The sequence below is a fragment of the Topomyia yanbarensis genome, chromosome 2 (genome assembly GCF_030247195.1).
Source record: "Topomyia yanbarensis strain Yona2022 chromosome 2, ASM3024719v1, whole genome shotgun sequence".
NCBI classification, from domain to species: Eukaryota; Metazoa; Arthropoda; class Insecta; order Diptera; family Culicidae; genus Topomyia; species Topomyia yanbarensis.
In genome coordinates this window covers 334,625,720-334,641,194 of record NC_080671.1, presented here as the reverse complement: position 1 = coordinate 334,641,194, position 15,475 = coordinate 334,625,720, and the positions used below count along the sequence as shown (strand labels likewise).

The window sequence follows — 15,475 nt, the reverse complement described above, 5'->3', positions numbered from 1 at the left end:
ATATACGATTAATGTATTCTGATCCGCCTTTGAGTTACAATGATGGGATCAAGTCTCCCCGGGGATCAAGTCTCCTCAGTCTCCCCTAATACTAGTTTTCCTTAGGTAAAACAAGGTTTCATACAATGTATGACCTTTTTTTAGCATGATTAGGACATATAACCCTATTGTTGTGGGACATACTCACCGATGGCTGTGGGGCGTACTATCCTTTCGTTGTGGGACATATTATACCGTAACTGGTGGCAATTTGACCTGGATGAGCGGAGAAACTAGAAAATGGGCATCTTTGAAAAATGTGTAATAATATTTTTATTATCATGCTTAAAAAAATAAAATAGAAGTTATTTACTGATTAATATAGCAATAAATTATACTAGTTGCTGCGGAAATTATAGTGCCCAACGTTGAAATATAGCTAATTTTGGTTAAGGGGGGGGGGGGTGCGTATTAGACCCGTTTACCCTACTACTTTGCGTTGTTACTCTTTTCTCGGAAAGTGACTCAAAATCAAATGATCACAGTAGTCAATATGACAGACACCCTTCGAGATAACTGGTTCTATTATTTCGATTGATGGTTACTGAAAATGATTGTTAAGGCAGCTGACCCACCACCACCATTCATTTCCACGCTTATCTCCTGTGGTGTGATAAAGGGTAAAAGATAAAAGCTACGCCAAGTGTTTTCGTATAGCTTGCGTTGATGGTGTATTCAGTACTCGAGAAGGCAGTGTCAACAAGACTCTCTCACGAAGGCACACCATGGATTCACGCGAATTGGTTGCAAAATACCCATTCTTGACTAAAGATTATTTGGAAGATATCTTACGTAATGAGAAACGTGATACTTGCGTAATGGTTGAAGATTACAGTGTCAATAGGGCGCTCGGAAAGGGCGAAAACTTTTCAAGCGATATTTTACGAATTAGAATTGTTTATAAACGTAATCATGAAATAGACAGGTGAGTTCACTGGAACACTTTACTAAGTGTATTCTCACTTTGTTGCTAACTTCGTCTTGATTCGGAATGATTAAAATAAGCATTCTGGTTGCAAGATTGAATTTTGACCAAAACGGTAGTGGATTTTGACTTCAGCGCGATTACGAATTACATTTTGTAGCATGCCGATTGATTAGAATTTAGAATTGGGCGAGAATATTCGGAGTGGATTTCTTTCCTTTAATATTTTCGGTTTTCTATTTTTTCTTATAATTTTATTGGGTGTACTAAGTATTTCTCTAACTGATTTTAAGCAATTATCGATTAATCGAAAGAATTGATATACGGATTTATCCTGCAAATGAATTATTTATTTGTAATCAATTTTTATACTGGAGGTTTATCATTGGCAAATTTTTCGGGGAAGAACATTTCAAGAGGATCTTTTGCATATCTGAATCAAAAATATGTGTTATTAAATTCAAAAATTTATTAATTACAAATATTGAATTCAATAATTGATTGACTTCAAACGAGCAAACTATCGGATTGAAGTTTTTTAAATTAACCCTTTCATGCCCAACTTTTTTCTAGTGCATGTAGGGTCTCAAAACTATTTTTCCTTAAAAAAGGTGGAGTCAAAAACACGAAAAGCCTATTTTCATAAAGATAGGTGCTTCCATGGCAGTGCTAGAAGCTGGTCAATTTTTACCTTCTAATGCTCAATACAATTCTCCTAGAATAATTACAATAGTCAAATTACGTCGAAAGCGTAGCCAACGACAGTCTAAATTGATAAGTTTTATCAGTTTTCAATAATACTGCACCGTAAAGGTATATGAAAAAATCATTTTCCGTCGTCAACGTAAACTGTCCCTGGCAGCACTGCTCCGTCGGAATCCAATGAGACTAATTGCAATAACTTCAGTTCTAGAGCTGATCCTTGTAATTGTTAATACTCAAATTAAAGGCAATAATCACATTAATGAGCCTTACTTGTGTTTGTGAGTAAATCTCGCCTCAATCAAAAGTTATAGCTGTTTAAAAACGATGTTGTCCACAAACAACATGGGCATGAATGGGTTAAAAGATCAATAAACCAATAATTTAGGGGTGGGCGTAGCGTAGTTGGTAAATCGATTGCCTTGTACGCAGCGCACCTGGGTTCGAGTCCCGGACCCGCACATAGGGTTAGAAATTTTTCATAAGATATTTTTCTAACACGAAGAGGCGAATGACATTAAGGTTAAAACCTCGAAATTAAAAAAACCACTAATTTAAACAAAACATTTTAAATTTCAATAATTTTGTATAATCGTCTGGAAGAGCAACGATGATCGATTTATATTGAAAGACTAAAAAAATTCCATTGAATTGCATAAAAATTTTATTTCAGAAATTTATTCCATGATTTCATTACATAACACCCTACATTTCAATCAAATCCCCTTGTCATTGTTATAATTATAACTAGCTGGCTGTATTATTTCAGTAATCCTTTTCCACTTTAAACTTATTTCATTACCGATGCAATTATTGTATAACGAAGGTTTACGTGTGTATAGTCTTAGCCTTCATATTCACTTGAGCGTGAATTGGTTGTGGCTTCACGTTTACAGTACCAGTGTACCGGCGTATATAATGTCCATACAATTCAGCTTCAACATATACGAAATGTTGTCCTGATAGCTGCGCATTAAAATCATATCATAGTTCCATAGTAGAGATGGGTTCGTTTGGGTTTTTGGACCCGAATCTCGGACTCAGTCCGAACCGGACGGGTTTCGGATCGGGTTCTGGTTATTTAAAATTACCATTCTCGGGTTTATTAAATTTAAAATTCTCGGTTTCGGGTCGGGTTCGTTTTTTTCACATTTTAAACTCTCGGGTTCGAGTCGGTCCCGGGTTTTTCAAGTTTGGAATTCTCGGGTTCGAGTTTCAAACAAATTAAAACCTAACCATTTCATGCCGATGTTTACGTCTACACGCCACGCCTAATCGCTTGTGTGTATACACTATTGTAAAGTCAATAAACAAAAAAAATTGAAAATTTCAAGGCTATCTTAAAACTAGGAATATAATACAAATTGGTTTTTGTAACAGCAGCAGGAGTTATATCAGGAACATGGGGAGTAGGCGAGCACGATGACAGGGAAAGAAGAACACAACTTGCAACTTTCAGGCAAAGAGAAGAACAATGACATGAGTTAGCGTCTCAGGCTGGTAGATGGTATGTAGATTTCTAGGATCAGGTTGACGGCGGAGAATCCTTCAAGAGTAATCAGACCATCAACCTGCTCTCCCTTTGAATTCATTTTATGCAGGCGTGGTAAAGGTGACGGCAGTCACATAGTGGAACTCTGGTGCTCCAAAAGGAACGGCAGTGAACTTTTAATAACGAGAAATAAAGGATATGGGCTAGATTAGGATATTTGTCGTTTTAATAAAAAGTTAGATGAGAGACTTGTAGGGAAGATCGCGACTTGCCAGGATATCCCGAACTGAAACATCGGGCGGTCTACCTCGGGCCCGGAGGGTATTCTTTAACTCTGTTCTAGCGCCACAATACCCGGCGCACACCCAGACAATGTGATCGATGTCATGATAACCTTCATTAGAAGCGCACCGACTACTCTCCGTGAGCCCAATACGCCGCAAATGCGCATCTAACGTGTTGTTGTCAAGCTTGTTGATTGCTGAGTGAATGTCGATTTTTCCCGTTTCGCTTTGTGCTGTGATGATGCACACGTCGAATCTCATAATGGTTTGTTCATCCCTAGCTATCTGTTCATGCGATGAATACAATGCCTGATGAGTGGCGTTGTTGAGTAAAGGCTGGCACAATCTAGCTTAGAATTGCTCACACAGCATTTCGTTCGATGGATGAAGTAAATTCTCCCGAATGCCACGCTCACTGAATCTGGAGGCAGCATTTTCATGCGAATGCGATTTTCGCCACTCGTGAGATTTTTTTTGTAAGAGTGTGTGTTGCGTTTGGCTGCAGGATGAAGAGTCAGTGGATAAAAGGCTACCAGATGCATAGCGTGTGCAGAGTGATTTTGATTGAAATTATCGTGCATCCGATGATGTGTATGTATTGCTAACATAGCGGCATAGCGGATTGCATTTATCCCCTAATTAAAATTTGATCAAGCATTACCCACTAACCACAATCACGAGCGATTGCTTGAAAAGTCAAAAAGGGATATGGGTGACAGGAATGAAATTATCGTAATCTTTCACTCTATAACAATACGGTAAGGAAATATATTTTGTTCTCTGCAAACTTATGACTACACGATGCTATAGTGATTTTAAACTGCTAATGTTCATCAAAACTTTTCTCTTTATCAAATATTTGGCACAGCTTGAGATAGGGTTATTCGGAAATCGAGTCTACAGGTTTAATGCAAACTATCCTTGCAACTGAAGAGCCGGAAACAGAAATTGATTGTGTTAATATATAATATACTATATAGTTACATAAAATCTGTTGGAAATGAGTATTTAGTACAAATTCTACGTTGCAATACGGGTTCTACAATGTAAAAGAACCATATTTTAGAATGTGTTGACTTTGATGAACCGGATAATTTGAAATATTGTAAATTGTATTGAAACTGGCATTTTATCTTATCAAATAGGTCATATATAATCACAGTTCTGGGTATTACATAAGTTTAAGATTTACAAGTTTTCATACCCATATCCGATCAAAATGAATTAACAGAATTTTATTACTATGCTGTTTTCGTAACAAGTTGGGTTATACATCTAGCAAACTTATTCAAAAGATCGATGTGCAAATGAGAACGATATAATATGCAGTCGGTCAATGAGAAAGGCTTAGGGGGACCTGGGTTAATTTGGACCTAGTAAGGGTTGGTGAGCTGTAGATCTAAAATGTGTTCACCAACTAGTTGTACTTATTTTTTCCTAGGAAGGCTGATCAATTGCGCACATTTTTGCTAATACGGCTTTTTCGATCTCTTACTTTTATTGTGTATAAACGCTTAAGCGCAAAAGTACATCAGAAGTTCGAATTACTCTAACCCTGGATCGCCTATGCAAAATCATCATATCATTTTATCAGATCAGGTTTTATAGATTGAATTGTTAGTATAAAATTATAAAATACACAATAAATAGAGCGATAGAAACAAAAATTTTAATACTTAAGTTATATGCAAACAAAGAAACCTGAGTGAGATATTTGAAATTAATTATTGAAAAGTATTTCGTTAAAAAAATACAAATCTCTAGAAAACATAGGAAATATACTATAATTTTGCCGAATAATTTAAATTGTTATACAGATAAATGAGAACGCAAAGATTTACTTTTAAGGGGAGGTACTTTTCCTTTTGGAAGAAAATAAAGAAAAGTTTGTCTTTATTGTAAAATAGTTAAAAAAAATCTTTCGGTTTTGCTGATTAAATACGTTCAGACTTCGTAAAAATCAGTATCTGGGTGAAATTCAAATTGCCGGCTTCAATATGGCGAATTCCATCAGCCACTACTAGCGAAACATGGTCCGAAAATTACGAGTCTGCAGCCTCTTGTAGTAAACTAAAATCCAAAATCATTGTAATTTCCTTAAGTTAATGAAATTTTGCTCGATTTATACCTAATTGGAATGAATTTTAACGATGAAGTGATTGCATAACAAATATTTGAATTATTAAATACAGTTTTTTATGTCACCTTTTTTCACTTGAATCACGTTGAAAAATTATAAATAAATAATCATTGTATTTTTACCATTTTTTTTGTTAACCATTTTGTTAACGACCTATAGAGTCAATTTGTCAACAGTTTTTACTGCATTTAATTAGCAAGGGACTGGAAGGTGAAGTATATTTTTCAATATTTAGAGCCATGGTACTCAAGGGAGAGCAAGGTGTTGAAGGGAGAAAGTTTAGAAAAGCGTGGAAGGATCATATATGCAAGCTTAGAGCTCACCGGCGACTTAACCTTTTGTTTGCTAACGTAGGAGTCAGGGTCTTTTGGCATTAGAAATGCGAATCACCTGAGTCTACGGCATGTCCGGACAAGCGTAAAGTAACTTGTTACTTCATGCTGTCGGAACCGACTCCTGTGTATTCAATTCATCCCCCACTGACCGGCAGTGTTTTTATGTAATAACTTGCTTGCACCTATTTACTAATACTTTGTTTTAGTTTATTGATGCAAACATGTTTAGCCCTGGTTAGTCTCTTATGTACACTTCGAGTGTACTGAAAACTTGTGATGAAATTACTCGAAATTTTTTTGTTTGTTTTTTTGTCATCTATTTATTGCGCTACGAAAAATTACCGAAATATGCCTCTTTTTCGCGCTCCACAGTGGTGTAACTCCTTAACGTACAAGCCATTGGTCTCCATGCGATGTTTTTTTTTCACCAAATTAATTTATGATTTATATTATTGGTATGCCTTGAACACTGCGCTCCATTTCAAGACAGAAGTGCGCTCTTTCATTTAGTATATCGGGTAATTTTGCACGCAGTATTTCAATTCCCGGAGACAGCAGCCGCCCACCAAAATCAGTTCCTTCCTACTCATGGAACGGAGGCAGAACACATTATAGGCACCAGCCACTAGCAGTATTCCGAATCAATTAGAATCTACAACCAACGCGCACAAGAATAGCAGCAGCACCGGCATCGAAATGGCGCTCAAGAACGGCATTCATGCGAATGCGATTCACTCAATTATTGCGAATTTTATTCTCATGATTCTAGACTCCGAAAATTCGTGCCAGTGTGGACTCACAGCCTAAACGAAAATGTATTGAGGAGAATGGCATATGAATGAACCTATGCTGTGAGTTTGTTTATACTCTCTCTCCCGAAGCTCTCACTCCCTCGAGCTTGATTTCGGCTCTCGTTTTCAATCTGTGCTATGGTTCTTTCAAGTATTGCCTTCCCATAAATCTAGCACCTGAAGCCATTCGGCAGATGAGTTCATTTCGCATTCAGGCGAATGAAAATTATACAACCTTGGTTGTTGTTGGACATAGGCCGGGACATTACATGTATGAAATCCCGACCCACATCCACCCCCCTGAATCAAGGCTTCGTTGATACCTTCGGGATAATCGAATGTAACCATCGTCCAAGTTCCCCATTGCTCCACGAGTTTTGCCAACTGTCGAGTGTCCTCTGATAACAAATTCTGAAAAAATCGTTGAAGCAAATTGGTGTTTCGTAGATGCCACCTTCCAATGCGCCCACCTTTCCTAAAGAGTCGGCCTTTTCATTACCCGGAATAGAGCAATGAGAGGGGACCCAAACAAAGGTAATCTGGAAAGATTTTTCAGATAACTTGCACAGAGACTCCCGTATCTTTCCCAGAAAATACGGGAATTGCTTTTTAGGCTTCACCGCACGAAGAGCCTCGATAGAGCTGAGACTGTCCGAAATGATGAAGTAGTGATCTGTGGGTAGAGTCTCGATGATACCAAGGGTGTACTGAATAGCAGCTAATTCTGCAACGTAAACTGAAGCTGGATCATTGAGCTTGAATGAAGCGGTGATAAAGTGTGTCCCACATTTATACGTTCACCTTGTTTTTTCAGTATAACTTTTTTTGTTCAAGCAAACTGCACCAAATTTTCATCGTTTGTTTTAAAACTTAATCAACGATGTTTCTCGAAATTTCGAAGCCCTGGTGTGTTTTGTTCGTTTGTTATGGCAGATTAAGTGAAAAAAGTGGTGTCCCACATTTATACGTTCACTTTACTATTTTTGGGATAAATTTTTTTCTATTCACGCAAACTGCTCCAGATTTTCAGCGTTTATTTTAAAGTTTAATCAACGATTTTTCTCGAAGTTTGGAAATCTTGGTGCAACTTGTTCGTTTGTTATGGCAATTTAAGTGAAAAATGTGTCCATTATTTATCCTTTCACCCTATTTCCTAATATTAAATTTTTTTTTCATTCAAACGTACTGCACCAAATTTTCTAAGTTTATTTTAAAGCCTAATTTGCGATGTTTCTTAAAATTTGGAAGCTTTGGTGCGTTTCGTTTGTTTGTTATGGCAGTTTAAGTGAAAAAAGTTGTTCCTGTATTTATACGTTCACCAAGTTTTTCCCAAAACACATTCAAGTAAATATCCGGTAATAATCAACACTACATTTATCAGTCCATCAAATTCTCATAATTATTGAGCTTCGGCATTTAATCATTACGATTTTCTATATTTCTTGCTCTAAGCTTGTTTTAGAATGATTTGATTGCTTTATTGGACTTTGCAATTGACGACTACTGCTTCGCGTTGTCATACAAATCGAATGTCATTCAAATATCGCTTTCTCCAGACGTTATCCCGATTGAAAATGTTTCGAGTATGATAGTTCGTGATGTATATAACAACGCGAAGCAGTATTCGTCAGTTGTAAAGTTCAATAAAGCAATCAAATCATTTTAAATCAAGCTCAGAGCAAGAAATATTGAAAATCGTAATAATAAAATGCCGAAGTGAATGAATCTTGTATTAAAAATGATGGGAATGCTTGACTACTACATGAAGTGTTGATTATTACTGGATAATGTTTTAAGTAAAGCATTTCTTGGGAAAAACTATATACTATAACGTATAAATGGAACACATTTTTTCACTTAAACTGCCATAACAAAAAGTACCAAATCTTCCAAATTTTGAGAAAACTCGTAAATTAGGCTTTAAAATAAACTTAGAAAATTCGGCGCAGTACGTTTGAATAAAAAAAAAAAGTTATTTTGAGATAATAGGGTGAACGGATAAATAAAGGACACATTTTTCACTTAAATTGCTACAACAAGCGAACAAGATGCACCAGGGCTTCCAAACTTCGAGAAAAATCGTTGATTAAGCTTTAAAATAAACGCTGAAAATCTGGAGCAGTTTGCGTGAATAGAAAAAAAGTTATCCAAAAAATAGCAAGGTGAACGTATAAACATGGGACACCCCTTTTTCACATAAACTGCCATAAAAAATTAAGTTTCAAAACAATCGTTGAAAAATTGGAGCAGTTTGCTCGAACGAAAAAAAAGTTATACTGAAATCGAGATTTTATCCGTCAGTGTAGAACATTTTGTCACAGTCGACTGAATTCTACTGTGTCGAAGAACACAGTAGAATCAGAATTATCTAGGAAATGGACACGGTTGGGATTGCACGAAGAAGGATTGATGCTCTGTGCCATGTAGTCGAAGTACAAGGACATAAATCGGGTTTGAGAAAGGCTCGACGAGCCTCTCGAGGTTTTCAAACACCAACGGGTTCAAAATGCCGCATCGGATGAGCAATCGATATGAGAGTTCCAAAATCTATTTTTAGCGGGAGAACGCCCACCAGCACTGCGAGACTCGTCGTATGGGTCATTTCTGTTTCAGATACCTAATGTGACATCCCCAGGTACCTTTAGAGTCGAACCAGACCCCAAGATATTTGAATGTGAAGACCTGATTGATCGTTACACTTATTAATAGAAGGTAGAGTTGCGCCAGCTCACGCTTCCTCGAAAAGACAACCAATTCAGTTTTCTCCGTGGAGAACTCTGTCCAAAATATCTTGCAATGGTCCTTGCAAATCGGTAGCATTGGACCCTGTAACAGAGCACCCCGTCGTCTGCAAGTTGCCTTAGCGTGCATGAATTGGCAAGACAATCGTCAATGTCATTAACATAAAAATTGTAGAGTAGAGGACTTAGACATGAGCCATGGGGAAGACCCATATAGGTAAATCGCAATGTTGTTAAATCGTCATGCGAAAAGTGCATGTGCTTTTCAGACAACGGGTTTAGCAAAAAGTTATTTAAAATTGGTGAAAGACCATGCTGATGCAGCTTTTCTGACAGAATATTAATAGAAACTGAGTCAAAAGCCCAAGAAGACTGATGCCATCTGCTCTTTGTTAGCATAGGCCATTAGGATTTCTGTAGAAAGCAACGCAAGGCCATCGTTCGTCCCTTTGCCTTTGCGGAAACCGAATTGTGAATCTGACAGTAAGCCATTTGCTTCAACCCAATTGTCTAGGCGAAACAAGATCATTTTCTCGAACAACTTCCGAATACAGGACAGCATTGCAATCGGTCGATACGAGTTGTGGTCGGAGGCTGGTTTTCCTGGTTTTTGGATGGCGATGACCTTCACTTGCCTCTAGTTATGAGGGACAATGTTACCCTCAAGAAACTTGTTAAATAAGTTCAACAAGCGCCTTTTGCAGTGTCAGGCAGATTCTTCAGCAAGTTGAATTTGATTCTGTCTAATCCTGGGTCGTTATTGTTGCATGATAAGAGAGCAAGTGAGAATTCCACCATCGAAAATTGTGTTTTGTTCGCGGTATCGTGAGGAGACGCGGCGCGGTAAGTTTTCTGTACCGGGACAGAGTCCGGACAGATCTTCTTGGCGAAAGCGAATATCCAGCGGTTTGAATATTCCACGTTCTCGTTGGTACTGTTTCGGTTACGCATACGTCGAGCCGTACCCCAAAGTGTTCTCATTGCTGTTTCTCTCGTTAACCCATCGACGAACCGGCGCCAATAACAGCGTTTATTGGTTTTCATTAGACTCTTCATTCGCCTTTCTAACGACGCGTACTGTTGATAGCTAGCGGGTAACTCGTCTTCCCGGAAGGCCTTACATGCAGTGAACTTCTCCGCGTACGGCTCTTAGCACTCTTTATCCCACCACAGGGTGGAAGACCGTCCATGGGTATTCGCGCTGGGTACTGGTTTAATCTGAGTTTGATTCGCGCTGTCGAGAATCAAGCCAGCTAAAAACCTGTACTGTACCTCCGGAGAAAGCTCTTGAGTGGATTCGATTTTAACGGATATCGCGGTCGCGTAACTCTTCCAATCAATGTTCCGTGTGAGGTCATACGAGACATTGATTGTTTCCGATGGTCTTGAACCGTTAGCAATTGAAATTACGATAGGAAAATGATCGCTACCATGGGGATCAGGGATCACCTTCCACATGTAATCTAACTGTAGCAATGTCGAGCATAGCGATAAATCCAACGCACTCGCGCGTGCTGGTGGTGTAGGAATCCACGTCATTTCAAAATGTTTTTTGTCCAGTAGGATATATTACTATGTCAATTTGTTGTCATGATCCGTTAAAATTTCTTCCCATAGGGTTCAAAGTTATATTCTGAAAGTAGCATTAGTGACGGAAGGTATGGCAGCCATGCTCGAGGAGTACGATGTGTTTCACAGAGAAATTATATTCTACAAGAATATTCTTCCAAAAATTGAAGAGCTGCTAAAAATGACAAACTATCAGAAGAAGCTGGCCCCCAGGTAATTATTAACGTGTTCGTATGACTTGCAAACAGTTTAAATAACGGTGGTCAAACTTTTCAGTTGTCACAGAATCAATATAAATGATCCCAAACATTTTGTTTTTGAAGATCTTGCTCAGGATGGTTTCAAAGCAGCAAATCGTAAAATTGGACTTGACTATCGGCAACTTGAACTATTGCTCGAAAAAGTAGCTAAATTTCACGCGACAACGTCTTTTATCTATCGCCAGGTTGATTTTCTACTCTCAGCATTTTTTGATGTACGTTATAATGATGCCCCTTTTATTCTATTGTTTGCAGAATAAGGATATTATGAAACACCACCATTATCGCAACGTAAACGAAGAGGTGCATCATTTCTACACTCTCTTTCGAAACAGCATGGTAGTTTGTGCGGAGATGGCGGAAACATGGCCCACTACGTCGCCAACCATCGCTAGAAAGTTGTACGATTTAGAGCGAACGGTTATCTCCAAAGCATGCCAGGTTTATACTGTGGATGACTCTAGTTTCAACGTTTTGAATCATGGAGACCTTTGGGTCAACAACGTAATGTACAAATATGAGGAGTCGGGCTCACCCACGGAAGCTATATTGGTAGATTATGCTATTAGTTACTTCGGTTCTCCGGGGATTGATTTAAGTTTTCTGCTATTCACTTCATCGTCAAACGAAGTCTCGACCGATGACTTTGATTCGCTAGTACAGTACTACTACAAGCACTTGATGGAACATTTACAGTGTTTGGGAGTCTCATCACAGGAAGTGCCGACATTGTTGGATATTCAGATGGAAGTGCTGCGGAAAGGGTTCATTGGAGTTATGTACTCGACGTTTCTAATCCCTCTGCGGCTGATTGAGGATACCGCCAATGCTGATCTTGGGAACTTGCTTGGTTCGACCGAAGAGGCTATGCATTTCCGACGCCAACTTTTTAAGCATCCGAAGTATCAAGAAAGAATGGAATACTTGTTGAATTATTACGATCGAAAAGGGTTTCTGGATTGAAATAATTTGTCGTATTCTAATATAAGTTTAGTCAAATAAAAGGTTTTATTTGCGTTTACTGGAATATTTGTAATGTGAATAAGGTCGTCAAATGGATTAATAGCATAGTGCTTACATGTTTCCAAACTCTTGCGTCCAGGCGAGTTCAAAGGTTCGAACAGAATGCTTCGTTAATGACGCAGTGTCATGCTATGTTTGAAAAATTTTAAAAGTAGAGTAGAATGTGGTCAAATGGGTATGGGGGCACAATAGGTATAGGTATTATCTTTGCAATGTTATTACAGAGGTTGCTTGTGTTGCGTAAATTAGATATATGGTAGAGAACATAGTTCACGACTGTCATTTTGGCTGTTACCGTGGATCAGCTGTATTAGTTACGGTGTCGTTTATGTTTTCACTTGATATTCTACGAAAACGCATTGTCTTTCTTCCACAGTACAGTACATTTAATCAATGTAAAAATATGTTAAGTGAGTTTTTTCTTAAGTAAAAATTAATGCTGAGCTAGAGTTTTGTGTTGGTTCTTTTTAATATTTTTGGTTCTGAAAATAATGCGGATATCAACATAAAATATACGCTTGGGGCACGATAGGTCAGCTGTTTGGGGGCACTATACTGCCTATGATCGTAAATCATTCCCATAAAGACAGAAAATCCCATAGAAAACGGAACAAATATGCGATCATGGGTAGAATAGGTTACTACTTTAATGTAAATTTGAATTATGTTGACAGGAAAATTGTGCGTCATTTCGTGCGAAAAACGGCATAACGAAGTGAGAAGGACATAAAGAACGCAATTTCATCTGTTGAAGTTGGTGTCAGTATTCGATCGGCCTCGAAACAATTCAAGGTTCCGTTCGAAGCATTACGTCCTTGTGTGAAAGTAAAGTGTTCATCATCAATGAAATCGAGGCAGATATTTCGCTTGAGCTAACAATATAATAATTTAAGGTGTTGTTGAAGTAGATAATCTAAATAAACGTGATCGAAAAAGTGAAGAAAGAGGAATTAAAAAATGTTCCGAAGCGCAAACGTGGTCGTTTCACAGCTAAGCAACGTAAGCCGGAATGCACAACTTCCATTCCACACTATGGCGACGACGAGGACACCGAAGAAGTCATTCGCAAGTACTTCGCAGCTACTGAAAAAACATGTTATTTTGAACATTTCCTTCGCTGTTTCATGATTTTGCACATCATTTGCCACTTCCTCATTTCTGACTTGAATGACGTCAACGTTAATTTTTAATTTTTTTTCTGCAGTATTCATACTGTTCAAATAAAAGTTGATTGCTGATTTTCTAGGCGTGTACATTGTTTTATTTAACCTATATGACCTATCGATTTTTAAAAAAAATCGAAAAAAGTACCTTATAGGATTTAGCTTGAAAGATATTTAGCCAGGCATAAAATCATTATTGCCAGAATGTTGTCAGATGTGTAACCTTACCAACAAGTGCTTATTTGTCAAAATCAGTGCAAAAATACCATCGCACCAGCTCGTCAAAATACTGACCTACTTGATCCCACTCAACTCTATCTATGAAAAACTCCTCACTTTCTACCGAAAGAAACCAATGATTAGCAGACTTTTTAAACTGAGCTTTGACACCTCGTCTATTGATGACCATTGGTGTTTAGGATGGCGTCAACTGAGTGTTATCGACCTTCTACGGTGAGAGCGTGCGAACGGATCAAAACACGTACTGTAAAATTTCTGCCTCAACCCAAGGTTGGGTTGGCTGTGGATTATCTATAAATGGAAATAAAAGGTAAACTGTATTCATTTTGAATTGCATTAGCATTGAAATGTTGTTGCAAAAAGCTCTTATTTTTGAAATTTCAAAGGCCCCTTTTTCATATTGTGATATATGTCAACGTTAGCTTATATGCCAAATTTCACATCATTTGGATAATTTTAGACCCCTGCCCACTTCGCTTGAAATTTTTGACATTTGTACTGTGGGAAAATATGAGGAAACAATATATTAAATGATATAACTATTGAAGTAGCTCTCGAAAAATTATAATTTATGCATTTATACATTTTAAAGAAAAAAATCTTAGGATTGTAATAAAAGTATCTTCGTTTCCCAAAAAATAAGGGAAGCTGGAGTTTTGGGGCATTTTGTCCAAAAACTTAATTTTTTATATCCAATCTGTTCCATGTTGCAAATCGTGCATTTTTTGCAGTTTTTCTGATGTGAAAAAATCTCAGAAATCGAACGGGATCTTTGCGATCTTTGTCAGAATATGAGAAGTTGGGATTCTAGGGTATTTTGTCATTCATATCAAATTTAATTATTTCCTCACGCATATCTCTATTGTTCTCCAATCAATTTTTATTAAAAGTACGTAATTCCGAGATCCAGTAAATCTGTGAAAAAATAAACTGAACGTAACGGTTCACAAACAACAAAACGCTTAGGTGCCTTATTTTTAAATGGTATAGAATTTATTCGTGATGGAATCAAATATCCGTTCACTCTTCTTTGTCTCCAGTCACGCGCAATAAATTTAACGTTCGTTCGTTTAAAGAAACCTATTCAATAAATTTAACAGGTGTCTTTTCGCAGCATCAATCAGATTTTTCAATAAGTCGAACTTACTATTGTCAGAGCCCGGGGAATTATTTTGTCCTGACAAGAACGCAAATGATAATTACATCTTTGAAAAGGGAGAGTCCTATGCTAATGCTAAAGAGAAAAATTTGGTAAACACCAAAAATTTCTCACCAGGGTGAAAATTTTTGGTGAAACCAGTCTTTGTGTGTTTGGTATTTGTTTGTTGTTTGTTTGGTTTGTTTGTTTTAAAATAAATGGGTTCTAAACTTAAAATGTAAATATTATAGACAAAAACTAAGGGTAGGTAATGTCCGGATCATAACCGGGGTGTTGATGTAGGACGATCATTATGTGTAAAAGTTTTCTGTGTAACCTTTAAAAATCTTGACTAAAGGGCGAACACGAAATTATTGCGACACCGAAAATGTCATGCCAATTTCTTATAATGTTTAAAATCAAACCAAAATTTTAGGGTAGTTTTATACATATATTTACTTCAAAAATCAAAAGAAAAGTTAATCGATGGAGCCTTGAGTGTAAAATTGAACGCATTTTCGCTTGATGTCCTCCATCAAAGTCTTTACAGTGTCATCCTGTACCAGTTTCTCAGTTTTTTTTTTCCATTTTCTTAACATGTCCTTCTCGTCTTTGACTGTCTTCTTGCTCTTC

General features: G+C 37.4%; 1 protein-coding gene across 1 annotated transcript; it reads left to right on the top strand.

Moving 5' to 3' along the window:
* Window positions 1-764: 764 nt before the first annotated feature.
* On the top strand, window positions 765-12,537 carry LOC131681334 (uncharacterized). The gene is made up of 4 exons (XM_058962090.1): window positions 765-964; window positions 11,067-11,231; window positions 11,295-11,463; window positions 11,534-12,537. Exons 1-4 carry the CDS (start codon window positions 765-767, stop codon window positions 12,239-12,241), a joined length of 1,242 nt encoding a protein of 413 aa, XP_058818073.1. The 3' UTR covers window positions 12,242-12,537.
* Window positions 12,538-15,475: the final 2,938 nt, after the last annotated feature.